This window comes from Peromyscus californicus, unplaced genomic scaffold (assembly GCF_007827085.1).
Source record: "Peromyscus californicus insignis strain IS unplaced genomic scaffold, ASM782708v3 Scaffold_11__1_contigs__length_118956290, whole genome shotgun sequence".
Lineage (NCBI taxonomy): Eukaryota > Metazoa > Chordata > Mammalia > Rodentia > Cricetidae > Peromyscus > Peromyscus californicus.
Window position 1 is genome coordinate 11,689,068 of NW_026294402.1, and position 18,566 is coordinate 11,707,633.

Sequence of the window (18,566 nt, forward strand, 5' to 3'; positions counted from 1 at the left end):
TCATGAGCAGGTCAGAAGCAGTGAGTGGGCCGGCGACCGTACAGCTCTCCCTGACCGAGGCTGTTGGAATGTTCTTATTGATAGTGACTCCACAGAGGTCTGAGTGGACAGAGGCCGTGGCCAGCCTGGAATACAGGGACGTCTGAGATGAACCCACCTTCGGTGCTCGGAAGCCTTTTGTTCTGTGCGGTTTCCTCATGCCACCTCCCCACCCACCCTCGACGTCCACTTTAGAAAGTCAGCATGAAGTTCAACCCTAAAGATGGTGTCTCAGTTCAAGACCAAATAGATATCAACTTGTTACTGACAGATGAACTTTAGTAGCTCAAGGTTATTGTCTGATGGGGCATTTTCCTTCTCCCACACCAAGACCCACTCTAGGAAACCCTGTGAATACACACTACTGCCCCTGTGGACACACACTATTTGGTAAACATTTATAGCACCCAGTTCACTGCCTGCCTTTTGCAGAATATTTTAACTTTTTCAGGAGTCTGGGCCTACAGTGAAGCCAGATAATAGGCCTCAAGATGTTACCACTCAGCTTTCACAGTCTTTTGAACCCACCTATCTAGTCCTGCTGCTTTCCGGGCCACTGGCCACTTCAGCCCCTCTGCCCTGACTGCTGTGGTCATCTTTCTGAACCTGACACATTTCAGACTACCCCTGCCTCAGGTCCTTTACCTCCTGTTTCTTCCTGACACCCTTTTCTCCTCCTCTGTAATCAGAGAGTCAGTCCTACCTCACTGTCTGCACTAGCCTGCTCCTGCTCCTCCTGTGCTCATGGCTTGTTCCTCTCTCATCACAGCACACAATTATTTATTATTGTCTTCCTCAGTTAGAACTGAGTTCCAAGAGACCAGGTCCCACCGCCAGGATCAGACATCTTGCATACCAAGGCTGCTTTGTATTTGGTGAATAGTGACTGTTTCCTAGACCTGTCAGGCAGACATCGCAGTCACCACAGTTAATCAGCACCAGGCATGAGGGATGTTGCTGGGGAAGCATCCAGACAATGGATAGAGTTTATGAGTGAATCTGTACATGTGGGTCCCAGCACAATGGTGTGTGACAAATATCTGTTGACTAAATGAAGTGTGATGTGACTTCTTCTCTGTCTTCAACTTCAGGTCCAGCCCTGCAGGTGGATTGAGCCCCAGTTTCTTTAGAGAGGAAGGCCCACATACAGAGTTTTGGGGATAGGCAGTTTCTACTCTTTTTTGAAAAATACAGGAAGCCCCTCACTCTTTGATGTATCTACCATCAGCTGGGCTCTGTAATTTACTTACTATACTTTAGCTTAGAGATGGATTTTTCATTTTAAAGGTTCAATAGACACTAATGTTTGCATTTGATTATTGATGAAGTCTGTGACTGTTAGAACATGAGGGCTGTGTTCATGTCTAGGAAGGATGGTGGAGTGTGCCCAGATCTGGCCATAGAAATGCAGGGATTGGCTGGCATGTTCTGATCAAATTACATTGTTCTTATCTGGGGTACACCATAGTGCATCTGCCATGGGTGATGTGCCCTGCCCTCTTGAGGACCATGTTTTGATCTGGGGGAAATGACATATAAAGAATTATTAAACATGGAGATAGTTTCTGGATGAGAATTTAACAAGCTTATTAGTGAAGAAGAGGTATGGAACCAGACTGCTCAGGTTTGACACTGATCCACTACCTACTTGTGTTCTGGGGCCTGGGCCAATTCTAGAACCTTTAAATTGGCTTTTTGTCTCTGGGATGAGGGCCTGGTGCCCAGGAAGAGCTGGAGACCTGAGGATGTTGTTAGGGGTCAGGGAGAGCCACAGATGGCTTCATCATGCTGCATGACACTTTACACAAACAAGGCTAATGTTACAGATGACTCCTTGACATCTGAAGATAGTAGAGCAGACAAAATGAAGTTCTGTTATTTGGCTGACTGTGCTACAAACCTGGCCTTTAAGGAGGATGATCACTCTGTTCTATTTCAGATGGAGAAATTAGAGAAACATTATCTTAAACTGAATGCAGCTGACTGGTCTGCACCTCTTCATGGATTCTCCCCGGATCCTTGGTTCTAAGCTGCTGTAGAGTTGAGCTTTCACTAGCCAGGGAGGAGTCGGTCTTCCTCGACATGACTGCTGTCTCAAAGTGTCTAACTGAGCAGTGGGTGGAGCTGAGGGTGTCATTAAAGAATGGCAGTGTGGAAGAGCTGGTCATACTCCTGGGCACCTTCACACACGTGATGTCCTTTCTGGCTCTGAGGAGCTTGTTTATCAGGTAGAGACTGCTCCAGGGTAGAGGAGACAGCAGCAACTGTGGGGGCCATCTCTTTGACCCAACTGTATAGTTCCTCTGCAGCCTGCTGTTCATCCTCTGCTTCCTTAGGCCTCAGCTAGAGATGGAGAGCTCCCTGCCCCAAAGGCAGTCCAGCCTAGCTCCCTGTAACTTCTGCTCATTGTTTCAGGGTTCTTCCGGGGCCCCAGCTTTGACATTCAGCTCACCCTTCATCAGTACACAGAGCTTTGGATCATAGAAGGTGTGTATGAGACAGACCTGTGCTCATGAGGTCCCCTTCAGTATCCAGACACCTCTGAGCCAAGATTATTTTTTCCTGGGCAGGAGAGGCATGCAATTGGAAGTTAGTCTGGGGAATGTGACAATAACTCAAGCTGAAAAGGGAGGACTGTGACTTAGTGGGAATGGTAGAATTGAGAATCTATTCTAGCTGGTAGCAGCTGGCTTGCCTTGTTTGGAGATGTATGGCCTGTAACCAGCTGAGTCCTGTGCCGCACCGGTCACCACAGCCCTCTAGCAATTCCATGCCCTACCTGACCAGGTGTTTTGTGACTTTCCCCACTTCCTCTCCCTGCCTGCTGGGCTGGTTGTTTTCTTCCCATATTAGTTTTTCATGCATATTATTTTGTCATGCACAGTTGCTTCATCAGTACGCCCTGTCATGATGAGAGCTGATTGGTGGATGCTTGCATTGTACTCAATATGCAGCAGGTGGTGTTCGCACACTTAGCTCTCCAGGTGCAACTGATCACCCCATTTTTTCAGCTGAGAAGCTTGGGGCATAGAGAGAGCAAGTGACCTGCTTATCGCTACAGACCAACAAATGGCAAAGCCAGGGCTGTGCCCAGAGTCCTCCCTGAGTAATTGCCTGCTGAGGGTTTTGTGAAGGGCTGCATGTTCCCTCCTCCTTCCTGCTTGCCCTGCCCCCACCACAACTGCTCCTAGGCTCTGAGGACCCGCCTGTGGCCACATCAGGTGAGCAGTCCCTCTCCCCCAAACACCTTCTTCAGTTGACTTCCAGGGTACACTAATCTTACCCAGTTTTTCCTGATCCTCTTTTATCTCTTACTGGTTCCTTTAAACTCCCCAAGATCCAAGAGTTGGTTGACAGCAGGGCTTGATTCCCAGACCCTGTTTTGGCCTACTCATGAGCTTTCTGTAACCAGAGTTCATCTCCCATTATCTTCTCAATCCAGTCCAGCTTCTTGAACTGAAAGCTTCTTGAACTGAAGGCTGGCCCTGTCCAGCTACCTCCTCAGAGTCTTGGTGTGGTCTAACAGGATCTCAGAGTTGACTCACACGTCCAGGTTCCTATTTCTTTGCATCCACACACCTCCTGTGTTTTCCCTTCTGAGGTCTGTTGCTCAGACTAGTCTTTGGTCAATTTCTGTCTTTCATGCACTTTCCCAATCTGTTGGCCTCTCCAAGTGCACCAAGCGTGTGACCACATCTGCCCTTCCCCTAGACCAAGTCACCGTCCCATGCATGAAGGCTCCATTAGTTACATAGCTGAGCCCCTAGCTTCATTCTTCGCCTCTGGAGAGTTTTTTCAGAGTTCTTACGAAATGGTAGCAGACGGCTCATGGGGCCTCATCTTGCCTTGACCTGCTCCCACTTTCTGATATTTTAGCTTGATACTTTCTTGCCCTCTGCAGCCTGGTTGGCCTCTGTGTCATGCTAAGGTGTGTCAGACATGCTCACCAGAGGGGCCGACTGCTCTGCTGCCCACCTGGAAGGTCATCCCAGAAAAGGGTCACTTTCTTCCGAATCCCTCCGCTACCCTTTGCTGGAACGTTATCAGCTTCCTGGAAGCCGGTTGTCTGGTCTTGTCACAGTCCCTGTGAGTGAAGTCTGTTTCCCTACCTAGGGCAGCCTTTCTGCCTGTGTGGTTCAGAGCTGGCTCCTTGCAATTGTCCCAGTGTATAGTACAACTCAAGAAATGTGTGAATGAGAGGTATTTTTATCCCTGATTTACAATGAAGTGATTGAAAGTCTAAGAGGCTTAGTGGTCAGCCAGGGTCACCGTCCCTAGAATTACTGGGACAGGGCTGAGACTCTGCCATGCCCTTAATTGCTCCGTGTATGCTGTCTTTTCTTGTTAAAAGTGCCACACAGAGTGCCTGTGGGGGTGAGAGCAATAATGCATGGGAAAGCACTTTGCAAACCCCAGTTGCTAAGAAATACTACTTACGTAAGTTACTGAGAACCCTGGATTTTCATGCTGGTTCTGTTCGGCAGCCCCCAGGTTCTGTTGTGCTCTGGGATTTGCTTTTAGGCATGACTGGTCCTGGTGTTGTCAAATTTTATGTTTCCTTGATCCTTCTGCCCTCACTGTGAGGTGTGCTTCTGTCTGTAGTTCTGACACACACACACACACACACACACACACACACACACACACACACACACACTCCAGTCTGGGTGTGCTTGGCAGACCTCTGGCCTGTTAGCAGTAGGGGACAGAGGAGCGGGCACCTGCATGGCTGTCATTGTTCTTGTGTATGTTCCCAGGAAAGCACTTCTGTCAGCAGCAGGTGCTGGGGGGCGTCTGGCGCCCCATCTTCCTCAGTCTCCCTAGTAGCCTGCTGGCCTCTCACCCCTACTCTGTGGCAGAGTGGAGTGGAGCTGTCACAGCGGGAGAAAAAGGCTGCCCTAGTCTTAGGCAGCTCCATAAACGACCTTCTTTGGTGCGAGAGACCTACACTGAGAACAGGCCAGCCATCTGCCCCGGGCCTGCTTACTGGACTCTCCATGTGTTGAGTGGTCAGACATAATTGCCATAGTCCTCAGCTTCTTAACACAGACCCCAGGCCAGGTCAAGCTGGGCTTGGTGGGCACAACTCCAACTCTTGGCTGTCTCCATGCTGTTGGCCCCTGTCAGTGTAGTGATGGGCAGAGAAAGCTGCACTGACCCTCAGGGGTTTGGAGCTGCCCAGCCCTCATGCTCATTCTCCTAGGATGTGGCCCAGCTTTTTACCTGGCACAACTGGGCAGCCTGGACACCAACATGAAAAGCTGGGGCTCGCAATGCGTTAAGTGACTTATCTTTAGAAACTGAAGTTTGCAAAGAGCTTTCTGGTGCATTGTTCTAGACATCAGGGCAAGCCTGCCTTGAGATGGCCTCTGTCAGTGGCAAGTAAGACAGCCTGCAGGTCTCACGCTCTTCCTGTGGCCTCAGATTGGAAATCTGATGAACAGGAAATGTGGTCCATTGTCTTATGGAGATGATGCTTCTGGCCATTTTGGGGCAGCTACATGGAGCAGCACCTGAGCCATAAGAGCCAGGTTGGAAACACAGCTGTGCCTGTTTGGGACCTGGGGCTTGCAGCTCCTAGCCTCAGTTTCTCTGTCTGCATGGTACAGTTGCATGTTTGTGGAGTGCTAATATGGAGGGCGTGCCTGGGAAACAGTACCTACTGTTCTCAGTTGGTGGTTTGGTGGCCCCACGGATAACAAAGAGGGTTGGCTGCCTTGAATAGGTTCTGAGTTCAAATCCTCAGTCAGTTGCTGCTCATTAAATATTTCATACATGTTTATTGTGGGCGTTCACTGGACTTGGCATTGTGCTTGTTCCCTCGTCGTATTTGAACTTGGAAAACTCGTTGTCCTGATCTGATTTCTTTCATCATGTAACATAGTAGAAGTGGCAGTCCTGTGGGGTTGTGGTAATTATGAGAAAGTGCTTGTAAGTGGTGCCTAGTTCCTTCCTGCAGCTCTTCCCGTTCTGATAGTTCGCTGAAGAGCTGCATCACTTCAGCCTTGATCCTCCATCCAGCACATATCTGCTAAGTGCCTGTTACGCCCAGGGCTTCCTGACAGCCCTGGGGGTTAACACTGCCACCAAGATTCATTTGTAGTCCCGGAGGAGTCCAGGGTGAGTGACAGAGGCCCGGCCAGTTAGGCAGTGGCCACCAGCGAGTACTGTCATAAAGGCATAAACTGAGTCCTGAGGTTTCACAGACAAGCAGCCATTTCTTCTGCCTAGAGAGTATTGGGAAGGTTATGAGCAAAAGCTGGCCAAGGGTGGGAGTGTGTGTGGGGGGGTGCGCTGTAGCAGCTGACAGTGCCTAGAAGAGGGTGCTCAAGGGAAGCACTGAATTAATTGTGAGCATAGGTGCTGTAGTGTGTCGGCAGCCATGGGTGCTCAAGGGAAGTACTGAATTAATTGTGAGTATAGGTGCTGTAGTGTGTCGGCAGCCATGGGTGCTCAAGGGAAGTACTGAATTAATTGTGAGCACAGATGTTCTAGTGTGTCGGCAGCCATGGGTGTTCAGGGGAAGTACTGAATTAATTGTGAGCACAGATGTTCTAGTGTGTCGGCAGCCATGGGTGTTCAAGGGAAGTACTGAATTAATTGTGAGCATAATTGCTCTAGTGTGTCAGCAGCCGTGGGTGCTCAAGGGAAGTACTGAATTAATTGTGAGTATAGGTGCTCTAGTGTGTCGGCAGCCATGGATGTCCAAGAGAAGTACTGAATTAATTGTGAGCACAGATGTTCTAGTGTGTCAGCAACCAAGGGTGCTCAAGGGAAGTACTGAATTAATTGTGAGTATAGGTGCTCTAGTGTGTCGGCAGCCATGGATGTTCAAGGGAAGTACTGAATTAATTGTGAGCGTAGGTGCTCTAGTGTGTCGGCAGCCATGGGTGCTCAAGGGAAGTACTGAATTAATTGTGAGCGTAGGTGCTCTAGTGTGTCGGCAGCCATGGGTGCTCAAGGGAAGTACTGAATTAATTGTGAGTATAGGTGCTCTAGTGTGTCGGCAGCCATGGGTGTTCAAGGGAAGTACTGAATTAATTGTGAGCGTAGGTGCTCTAGTGTGTCGGCAGCCATGAGTGTTCAAGGGAAGCACTGAATTAATTGTGAGCATAGGTGTTCTAGTGTGTCGGCAGCCATGGGTGTTCAAGGGAAGTACTGAATTAATTGTGAGCATAGGTGTTCTAGTGTGTCGGCAGCCATGGGTGTTCAAGGGAAGTACTGAATTAATTGTGAACATAATTGCTCTAGTATGTCGGCAGCCATGGGTCTTCAAGGGAAGTACTGAATTAATTGTGAGCATAGGTGTTCTAGTGTGTCGGCAGCCATGGGTCTTCAGGGGAAGTACTGAATTAATTGTGAGCACAGATGTTCTAGTGTGTCGGCAGCCATGGGTGTTCAGGGGAAGTACTGAATTAATTGTGAGCACAGATGTTCTAGTGTGTCGGCAGCCATGGGTGTTCAGGGGAAGTACTGAATTAATTGTGAGCACAGATGTTCTAGTGTGTTGGCAGCCATGGGTCCTCAAGGGAAGTACTGAATTAATTGTGAGCATAGGTGTTCTAGTGTGTCGGCAGCCATGGGTCTTCAGGGGAAGTACTGAATTAATTGTGAGCATAGGTGCTATAGTGTGCTGGCGGCCGTGGGTCATGCTGCTATGAGGAGGCCGCGGAGAGCCAATGGCACTGGGCTGTGAAAGCCCTGGGGAGCTGTCACTGTTGTGGGTGAAGCCCCTGTCGCTGACACTTCCAGGGGAGCAGAGCATGGGACTCCTTATAGCACCTTTCAGGCACAGCAGTGTCGGTGACAAGTGTTGTGCAAGCTACTGAGGGAATTAAATGTTCCTAGGAGCCAATTTAAGAAAGAAAACAGGTGATGTTAACTTTATCTAAGCCTGAGTATCCAAAATGTTATCATTTCAACATGAAATTACATCCCTTATTTTGGCACTAATCTACTAAAATATGGTCTGTGTTAAGCAGCAGAGCTCATTTTGGAGATCTGCCACATTTAAGGTTTTATAAACCATGTGCGTGTGCCTCTGTATGGTATGAGCAGATGTGTACATGTCTGTGGAGGCCAGAAGAGAGCATCAGATTCCCTGGAGAAGGAGTTGCAGGCAGTTGGAGCTGCCCTGTATGGGTGCTGTAAACGGAACTGGGGTTCTTTGCAGGAGCATTGCTCACTCTCAACTATGGAGCTTTCCCTCGAGTCCCTCGGCAGCATTTTAAATGCTCAGGCTGCAGTATTAGGCAGAGTGGGTTTAGTAGGTCTGGGATGGAGGGAGTTGGAGTAACCTTTGTTCTCCAGAGCCTGCTCTCAATAGCAGGAACCAGCCTTTGAACACATCTGCCCAGCAGCTGATGTCGAAGGGGGAAAGAAAACACTGAGGATTCTGTCTCCCATAGGTTATGTGGTGAATTAAAAACAAACAAACAAACAAAGCAGTGATCTGTTCTTCCCAGTGTCAGCTTCAGGGACAGGACAGCCCCTCTGGGTAGTAAGCTTCCCCCAGCCTCAGGGACAGGACGGCCCCTCTGGGTAGTAAGCTTCCATGTGCTGCGCACTGGGCGCTGCTTTGGCCCATTGGGTACACTGGGCACTCTGGTAGTAGTTATATTATGTGTGTGTATGTTTATGTATTTATCCATCAGTGTGCACACGTGTGAGAGACTGCATAGTTATAATCAGAGAAGAATCATGACCATAGCAGTTCCTCATCTCCCCCATATACTCCTACCTCCAGTCTCTTCCCACTGGCCACTTAGAAGGTCCCAGGGTTGGCTAGTTGCCATGGGCTTCTATTGGTGGCAGTGGGACATAGCCTATGAAGTCCCATTAGAATCTGGTAGAACTCAGTGTTTGTGATGTTTCCGTTTCCTTGGTTAGGGGCGCTAGAGACTGTGGGGTAACCAACTGGTAACATCAGCTTCTGTCTTACTGGGTACATCAGGTATGTGCATTGTGATCTCCAAACTGGAAAGAAAGTTGATTAAAGAATGTAACTGCATGTGTGTAGGGAATCCTATTGGAGAAGCAGTTAGTAAGAGCATGGGTTGAGGACAGGCCTGAGCTGCTGCTGGGGGAAGCCTCCTGAAATGGCACACTTAGCCTCTTTTTTCTTCTCCACAAGGGACTGGCGAGCCCATCTCTTTAGAAGTGGCTCTAAAGAGAGCTGAGGACAGGAAGGTGTGTAGAGAATGCCCAGAGAGCGGTGGCTGTGCGTTATAGTCAAACCTTGTGGCTTGGCAGTGCGTTGTGCTAGTCCCTCATTGGGTAAGCTGGGGCTCTGGGGGAATATTTAAATCGGGCTGCTATTCCATGTTCAGTGCAGAGAACATCAGAGCCAGATCAGGGTGAAAGGCATTTATCACCACAGAAACAGATACCAGTAACCTCAGAACAGAGGCCTGGGGAGAGTTAGGTCCTCTCAGAGGTGAAGGCTGCCTCTCTGCTCCTGACCCCACCGTATTCTGCTCCTGCTGGTGTCACAGGGGACACCGAGTAGCTTCTGTAGGTCTGTCTTCTGTGTACCTCAGGGGAAGGGCTACTCGTTTCATAGGCAGAAGCTTGTCCAACCACAGTGGCTTCTCATGCTTCTCAGAGTTCAGAACTGCAGGCCACTTGGCTCAGCGTCTTTATGAAAAAAAAAAACTATCCATTTCCAAAGTCTTGCCATGTCTGCAAGGTACACCCTTGGCCCAGGAGAACACCTGATTCAGTCACTCTGGCTAGCACTCGGGCTCCTCAGTATGCTCAAAGAACAGGAAGTGGATGGTTAGAATGCCAATCATGTGGACCATTTTTCCATGTTTCTTATTTTTCTTTTTAGTATAATTATTTCAAGCCTCCTTTCCTTAGACCTACCTCCTAACTGCAGCTAACTTTTCCAGTTTACTTCAAAAATAAAACAATCAAAAAACCCCAGGAGCCTTGTTTCTTTCCAGTGCAGTCTTAACCCTCCTGTGTCCCCTCCAGGCAGGCAAAACCATCCCTCCTGTCCCCTCCAGTGTGGACCCACTCTCCTGTCTCCTCCAGTGTGGACCCACCCTCCTGTCTCCCCCAGTGTGAACCCACCCTCCTGTCTCCTCCAGTGTGGACCCACTCTCCTGTCTCCTCCAGTGTGGACCCACTCTCCTGTCTCCTCCAGTGTGGACCCACCCTCCTGTGTTCCCTCCAGTGTGGACCCACCCTCCTGTCTCCTCCAGTGTGGACCCACCCTCCTGTCTCCTCCAGTGTGGACCCACTCTCCTGTCTCCTCCAGTGTGGACCCACCCTCCTGTCTCCCCGAGTGTGGACCCACCCTCCTGTGTTCCCTCCAGTGTGGACCCACCCTCCTGTGTCCTCCAGTGTGGACCCACCCTCCTGTCTCCTCCAGTGTGGACCCACCCTCCTGTGTTCCCTCCATTGTGGACCCACCCTCCTGTCTCCTCCAGTGTGGACCCACCCTCCTGTCTCCTCCAGTGTGGACCCACCCTCCTGTCTCCTCCAGTGTGGACCCACCCTCCTGTCTCCTCCAGTGTGGACCCACCCTCCTGTGTTCCCTCCAGTGTGGACCCACCCTCCTGTCTCCCCCAGTGTGGACCCACCCTCCTGTCTCCTCCAGTGTGGACCCACTCTCCTGTCCCCTCCAGTGTGGACCCACCCTCCTGTCTCCCCCAGTGTGGACCCACCCTCCTGTGTTCCCTCCAGTGTGGACCCACCCTCCTGTGTTCCCTCCAGTGTGGACCCACCCTCCTGTCTCCTCCAGTGTGGACCCACCCTCCTGTTTCCTCCACTGTGGACCCACCCTCCTGTCTCCTCCAGTGTGGACCCACCCTCCTGTCTCCTCCAGTGTGGACCCACCCTCCTGTGTTCCCTCCAGTGTGGACCCACTCTCCTGTCTCCTCCAGTGTGGACCCACTCTCCTGTCTCCTCCAGTGTGGACCCACCCTCCTGTCTCCTCCAGTGTGGACCCACCCTCCTGTCTCCTCCAGTGTGGACCCACCCTCCTGTCTCCTCCAGTGTGGACCCACCTTCCTGTCTCCTCCAGTGTGGACCCACCCTCCTGTGTTCCCTCCAGTGTGGACCCACTCTCCTGTCTCCTCCAGTGTGGACCCACTCTCCTGTCTCCTCCAGTGTGGACCCACCCTCCTGTCTCCTCCAGTGTGGACCCACCCTCCTGTCTCCTCCAGTGTGGACCCACCCTCCTGTCTCCTCCAGTGTGGACCCACCCTCCTGTCTCCTCCAGTGTGGACCCACCCTCCTGTCTCCTCCAGTGTGGACCCACTCTCCTGTCTCCTCCAGTGTGGACCCACCCTCCTGTCTCCTCCAGTGTGGACCCACCCTCCTGTCTCCTCCAGTGTGGACCCACCCTCCTGTCTCCTCCAGTGTGGACCCACCCTCCTGTCTCCTCCAATGTGGACCCACCCTCCTGTCTCCTCCAGTGTGGACCCACCCTCCTGTGTCTCCTCCAGTGTGGACCCACCCTCCTGTCTCCTCCAGGGTGTGTCTTGTCCAGTGTAAACCTTACCCTCCTGTGACTCCTCCATGTAGACCTGCCCTCCTGTGTTCCCAGGGCAGACCCTTGATCCTGTTTCTCTTCATCAGCTCTTCCCTGTGCTCTTTACTCTGCTTTTCCCTCTCCCCTTGCAAGTGTGTTCTCACTTCTGCTCCTTCCCATACCTGTCTTTAGCAAGAGGATTCTCTTCCATTCTGCTAGACCCCAAAACACCCTCAGGTTACCCTCATTATTAAAATAAAATCAGAAAACCTTTTTTGGCCACACAGTCTTCTAGCAGAACTTCAAGCCAGCTGTTTGCACTTTGCTTTTCAAAATGTTTGCCATTTCTCTTTACAGATTGGAAGACTATGAAAGTGTTCATACTAACATGGACATCAGCTATGCATTGAATATGTTTAGCCAATTTTTTTTCATGGCAAAATCTTCTCAGGGAAGGAATCAGCATGCTCCGAAATATGATACTAATGATACATTCTGAAATATGATACTAATTAGACAAGTAAGAAAAAGTTTGGGACATCAGCAGCCACATGCAACTGTTGGTCTCAACCTATGTCATGCCCACTGAAATCCTCCACAGCAGACACAGTGCAGTGACTAGTGGGTGCAGCTTGTATCTGTCTCAGTGGTCTTCTCAACAGTGACCTTGGCTTTCCTGAGCCCTGCGATGAGCATTCTCTTCAGTTTCTTTTTCTCTTCTCGATATCTACTGACCCACAGCTTCCAGGGTGCAGGTGTGTAAGCAAGGATCAGTCCCAGGTCCTCTTCTCTGTCTGCTGTGCTGTAGTGACCTCCCCTAGTCCCACTGAAGATCTGTGGGCAGACCCAGCTCCAGACTCTCAGCTGTCTCGTGGATATTTCCACAGAAACACCCAGTGGGCATCCTTACACATGGGCAGGTGTGAACAGAGCGGTAACATCTTCCTAGGATCTGTTCTTCCAAGGACTGGGCCTTCCTCTGGTCACTTCTCTCATGATAGTGTCACTAGCCAGCTGGTGGTCCACCCAGTGTCTGCAGACCATGGGGTCCTCCTCATTGTCTCTGCCAGGTCTTCACTGGCCACATCTGATCTGCCAATAAGGCCTAGCCATTGGACTTCTGGCAAGCAAATGCTGCCTCTTTCTCATGTTGACTGCCCCACATCCAAGAACCCACTGTTAGGATCCTGCTCTCACATAATATATCCTGATTATGGTTTCCCCTCCATCTACTCCTCCCCCCCAGATCCATCCATTTTCTATCTTTCATTAGAAATAAACAGGCTTCTAAGAGATGATTGTAATATAATATCAAAAACTAACACATCAGAATAAGACAAAACAAACAAACAAAAAGAAAAGATGCAAAGAAACAGATACAGATGCAGAAAAGTACTCATTTGCACACTCAGAAATCCATAAAAACACTAAACTGAAAGCCGTCATATATACACAAAGGACCTCGTTTGCACACTCAGGAATCCCATAAAATACTAAACTGAAAGCCATAATATACACACAAAGGACTTCGTTTGCACACTCAGGAATCCATGAAATACTAAACTGAAAGCCGTAATATACTCACAAAGGACCTCGTTTGCACACTCAGGAATCCCATAAAAACACTAAACTGAAAGCCGTCATATATACACAAAGGATCTTGTTTGCACACTCAGGAATCCATAAAAACACTAAACTGAAAGCCATAATATACACACAAAGGACCTCGTTTGCACACTCAGGAACCCCATGAAAACACTAAACTGAAAGCTGTCATATATACACAAAGGACCTGTAGGGTTAAGAAGAGAGAAAAATATATAAATAAAAAAGTGAAAAAAATTTAAAGCCCTAGCTACAACATTAAGAGACAAGAAACAAAGATGCCATTGAATGTGTTTTCTGCTGGCCATCTACTGCTGGCATGCAGCCTACACGCTTAAGAGTAGTTTGTCTCTCCAGTGAGATTCCCTTGAAGAAAACTCACTTCATTTTAAAGGGATTATCAATTTGAGATAACTTCTGGCTTAGGGATGGGGGCATGTATTCACTTTTCCTTTCAGCTCTAGGACCCCAGTCTGGTATGGTGGGTATCGAGCTGCGCACGTACAGAATCCTAATACCCACCACCCACTAGAACATTCCCCTTTTGCTTCCCCTGGGACACATTGCTCACAGTGCCTCCCTATGAGTGCTGAGTTATTTTATTTTGTCAACTTGCCACAATTAAGGTCAATCAGTCTCTTCAGGCAGTTCAGCTCCTCTGGGTCTCCTTAGAAGTCCTTACTGCTTATAGCGCCTTGGGATGGGGCAGCCTTGTGCATCTGGTCGGTTTGGGGGACTTCTTGACCAAGTCTTCATGAATCTCCCGTAGAACTTCCTGAGTCTTAAGGAGCTTCCCTATAGTTGGAGTTTTCTCCAGTCCTGCCTGGCCCACGGTCTCTCTCACCGGCCAGTTCCACAGCCGCTTAGACCCAACCAAGTAAACATGCAGAGACTTATATTGTTTACAAACTGTATGGCCGTGGCAGGCTCCTTGTTATCTAGTTCTTATTTCTTAAATTAACCCATATCTATTAGTCTATAAGTTGCCATGTGGCTCGTGACTTACGGGTACCTTACATCTCACTTTTCATGGCGGTGGCTGGCAGCATCTCTCTGCCTCAGCCTTCCACTTCCCAGAATTCTCCTCTCTCCTTGTCCCACTTATACTTCCTGCCTGGCTACTGGCCAATCAGTGTTTTATTTATTAACCAATCAGAGCAACATATTTAATATACAGAACATCCCACAGCACTTCCCTCCAGGGGGGATGTTTGCTACACAAAAGGAGCCAGAGCAAGAACAGGGTGTCTTCATCTGCTGCTCTCTTCCTGCCTTGAGGTAGTGTCTCTCACCAAACCAGCAGCTTACTGTTTGACTACGCTGCCTGTCTCTTTTCCCCAGTGCTGGGGTTACAGCATGTGCAGCCATTCCCAGCCTAACGTGGGGTACTGGGACCTGAACACAAGTCCTCACGTATGTGGTGTGATCACTCACGCCCTGAGCCATCTCCCCGGCTCTAAGATTTCCTTTATTTCCTTTGTTCCGTTCCTCCCTGATCACAGTTGTTCTCCTTACAGAGGTCCCTGCCTGGACAGAGGATTGTGGCCCTCCCTCTAGACCTCTCTGGACGTATCTTCCCAGCATCCTCTAGCAAAGATGCGTCAGCTCAAGGGGAAGCCAAAGAAGGAGACGTCCAAGGACAAGAAGGAGCGCAAGCAGGCCATGCAGGAGGCCCGGCAGCAGATCACCACAGTGGTGCTGCCCACCGTGGCTGTGGTGGTGCTCCTGATCGTAGTGTTTGTGTACGTGGCCACGCGCCCGGCCGTCACCGAGTGAGCGCTCCGTTCCAGCTCTCCTCTAGAGATGTCTACAGTGCCGAGCTCCAAGCAGGAGTGCCCTGTCTTCTCCGGTCTTTGACTTGACTAAAATTTCTCTACTTGTTTGGGGGAGGGAATAGGGAACATTTTATCAGTGAATGTGCCATACACCTGATGGTCCACTTCATGTGCCTTTCAGACTTCAAAGCAGAGCGTGTGTGTGTGTGTGTGTGTGTGTGTGTGTGTGTGTGTGTGTGTGTCTTTTTCCCCCTGAAATCGATGCATAGCTGACCTGGGGAGTGGAGGACTCTCTGGGTGAGGCTGTTGGAATCAGCACCACCCTCCCTCCCATTCCTGCAACATGCTTTCCTGCTCCCATTCACAACTACAGGGGACAGCATTTATTCTTTGTGCTTGATGGGATTTGAAATATGTTGACTCAAAGTGAAATATTTATTTTTTGAATAAAGGAGATAATAGTCTTAAACTGGGTATTTATCTAGTTTTTGGGTCCCTTGCTCAGACCTTGTCTCTTTCCCCTTGCCTGGGGCTGTTTCCACCTCCCCCTTCACTTGCTGCTATTCTACACTTGCAGGAAAATGATGTATTTGACTGGGTCTTTGTAAGGCTGAGAAGAAGTCTAGAGAGGGGCAAAGTGAGTGCTAACTGACCTCTTTTAGCAAAGTGAGTTCTCATTGGCATATGACCACACACACTCTCCGTCTGGTTAGCATTTCCTGCTGGATGCTGTATTTGCAAATGGCAACACACCCTGATTCCTAGTGGTAAAAGGTCAGGCTAGCTTTTGTTCTTAGCTGATGGGTGCAGGCTCTTGGCATTCCAACTGAGTTTTAAATGCAGATTGGCTGAGCCTCATTTTCCTCCAGCAGCGGGCTTCCCAGGTCCTAGTGCCTGATGGAGCTGCCTCTTTGGAAGTCAGATCCCTGGTCACTGTTCCATGGGTGTCTCTAGGCGCTGTCACTGCTGATTACAGAGAGATTTGCAAGGAGGGAAGGGCTTTCCTACTCTCAGTGGCTAGTGACGTGCTGACAGCACAGATGTTACTGGATATTTGGAGACTATTGGAGGGGGCCTTTCTGGGAGAGAAAATGAAAGACTCCAGCTGAAATCTGGAGATGCTGATGTGGGTGAGTGGCTTGATGCCACCCCCTACCCCAAGTGTCAGTGGCCCTGTATAGAGATTTACTAAAACAGTTGTCGAGTGTGGGGCTGGCAGAGTGTGTGACTAAAAGCTCTCAAGTGTGGGGAACTCAGGGTTCTGTTTTGAGCCTCAGTGCCTGGCCCCAAGGCCCTGCTCAACCAGGAGTGGGAGGGAGGCCCTGTAGCCATTTCCTGTTTTCCATGGTGACACCAAGCTGCTGGCTGTCCCCTCCTCCTGTTAATCCCAATAAAACCACTGTACTGAATGATAAGTGGTGCTGGTGGCGGCACTGGTTTCCTCGTGGGAAGGTCATGCGCCACGGCCACAACTACCTGGTTACAGAGAGCTTTATTAGGAGGAAGGGGCAGTACAAGAGAACCAGGCCTGGGAAGGAGCATGTGCAGAGAACAGAGGGAAGGATGGTGGGGTCGGGGGAGAGCAGAGAGGGTGGGGTCTGCATCCGGCTCCCTGTGAAGCGGGCTTAGGGAGCTCCATCATACATGCACTTACTGCCTGCCCACGCCATGTGCATGTGGTCACCAGTGCACACTGATGAGGTAAGACGCAAGACCCTGAACTGTGCGTGTGTAGCTGGAGTAAGGGCAGAATTCTAACAACCACTACCACAAATCAAGCTTGATTTTGTATTGGTGTACACCCAAGAGCCAGCCAGCGACTGCCTCCTAAGTTGGGTTAAGAGAGCAGTCCTGAATCCATCTCTTGGACCCCTTTAAAGAGTAAAATTATGAGTAGTTTTACAGAAGGGAGACAATGGGGCAATAAGGAAATAAAAACAAACAAACACTTGAATCATGTGATCACCCACCATGTGACTAGGAGGGGTCATGGAGGGTCAGGGTATTCTCAAGGTCCCGGGTTGGGGAAGGTCAGGTTCCAGGAAACAGAGAGCAACTCAACTCTCATAGTAAATAGAAACTTATTTTTAAAAATACAGCATAAGGGCTCCTGCCTTTAAAATGGAGTCAGGCAGGTTCCTCACTCCTAGAGTAGATGTCTTGAAGACATTGCTAACATTCTGAACTGCCCCTTGGGGCCACCCAGCTTCCTGACATCATTTTATGTAAAAAAGCCCTCTGTAAGAAAAAAACCCTCCCCTCCTTTTTCTTCTTCCTCTTTTCCCTCTTCACAGGGCTGCGTGCACCTCCGCCTTCCCTTCTCTCCTTTTCTCTCTTTCCTTCCCTCTTTCTCTCCATTCTCCCCCCTCCCTTAAACTTTCCACGTGGGGCCGTGTCTGCATGGTGTGAGTAACCCACCTCTGCATCTGCGTGGTGTGCATGGTGTGAGTAACTATCCCACCTCTGCATCTGCGTGGTGTGCATGGTGTGAGTAACTATCCCACCTCTGCATCTGCGTGGTGTGCATGGTGTGAGTAACCCACCTCTGCATCTGCGTGGTGTGCATGGTGTGAGTAACTATCCCACCTCTGCATCTGCGTGGTGTGTATGGTGTGAGTAACCCACCTCTGCATCTGCGTGGTGTGCATGGTGTAAGTAACTATCCCACCTCTGCATCTGCGTGGTGTGCATGGTGTGAGTAACTATCCCACCTCTGCATCTGCGTGGTGTGCATGGTGTGAGTAACCCACCTCTGCATCTGCGTGGTGTGCATGGTGTGAGTAACTATCCCACCTCTGCATCTGCGTGGTGTGTATGGTGTGAGTAATCCACCTCTGCATCTGCGTGGTGTGTATGGTGTGAGTAACCCACCTCTGCATCTGCGTGGTGTGCATGGTGTGAGTAACCCACCTCTGCATCTGCGTGGTGTGCATGGTGTGAGTAACTATCCCACCTCTGCATCTGCGTGGTCTGCATGGTGTGAGTAACTATCCCACCTCTGCATCTGCGTGGTGTGCATGGTGTGAGTAACTATCCCACCTCTGCATCTGCGTGGTGTGCATGGTGTGAGTAACTATCCCACCTCTGCATCTGCGTGGTGTGCATGGTGTGAGTAACTATCCCACCTCTGCATCTGCGTGGTGTGCATGGTGTGAGTAACTATCCCACCTCTGCATCTGCGTGGTCTGCATGGTGTGAGTAACCCACCTCTGCATCTGTGTGGTGTGTATGGTGTGAGTAACTATCCCACCTCTGCATCTGTGTGGTGTGCATGGTGTGAGTAACTATCCCACCTCTGCATCTGTGTGGTGTGCATGGTGTGAGTAACTATCCCACCTCTGCATCTGCGTGGTGTGCATGGTGTGAGTAACTATCCCACCTCTGCATCTGCGTGGTGTGCATGGTGTGAGTAACTATCCCACCTCTGCATCTGCGTGGTGTGCATGGTGTGAGTAACTATCCCACCTCTGCATCTGTGTGGTGTGCATGGTGTGAGTAACTATCCCACCTCTGCATCTGCGTGGTGTGCATGGTGTGAGTAACTATCCCACCTCTGCATCTGCGTGGTGTGTATGGTGTGAGTAACTATCCCACCTCTGCATCTGCGTGGTGTGCATGGTGTGAGTAACTATCCCACCTCTGCATCTGCGTGGTGTGTATGGTGT

The 18,566-nt window shown here is 50.0% G+C and overlaps 1 protein-coding gene across 6 annotated transcripts in view; it reads left to right on the top strand.

Moving 5' to 3' along the window:
• The window catches only part of Smco4 (single-pass membrane protein with coiled-coil domains 4), a 55,118-nt gene extending 39,748 nt beyond the window's left edge, over positions 1 to 15,370 (top strand). For all 6 annotated transcript variants that reach the window (XM_052752878.1, XM_052752884.1, XM_052752889.1 and 3 more), the window contains one exon: positions 14,644 to 15,370. In XM_052752878.1, coding sequence (XP_052608838.1) covers positions 14,723 to 14,902 — 180 coding nt within the window. In that variant the 5' untranslated portion in view covers positions 14,644 to 14,722 and the 3' untranslated portion in view covers positions 14,903 to 15,370. The remainder of the gene's footprint in view (positions 1 to 14,643) is intronic.
• The last annotated feature ends 3,196 nt before the right edge of the window (positions 15,371 to 18,566 follow it).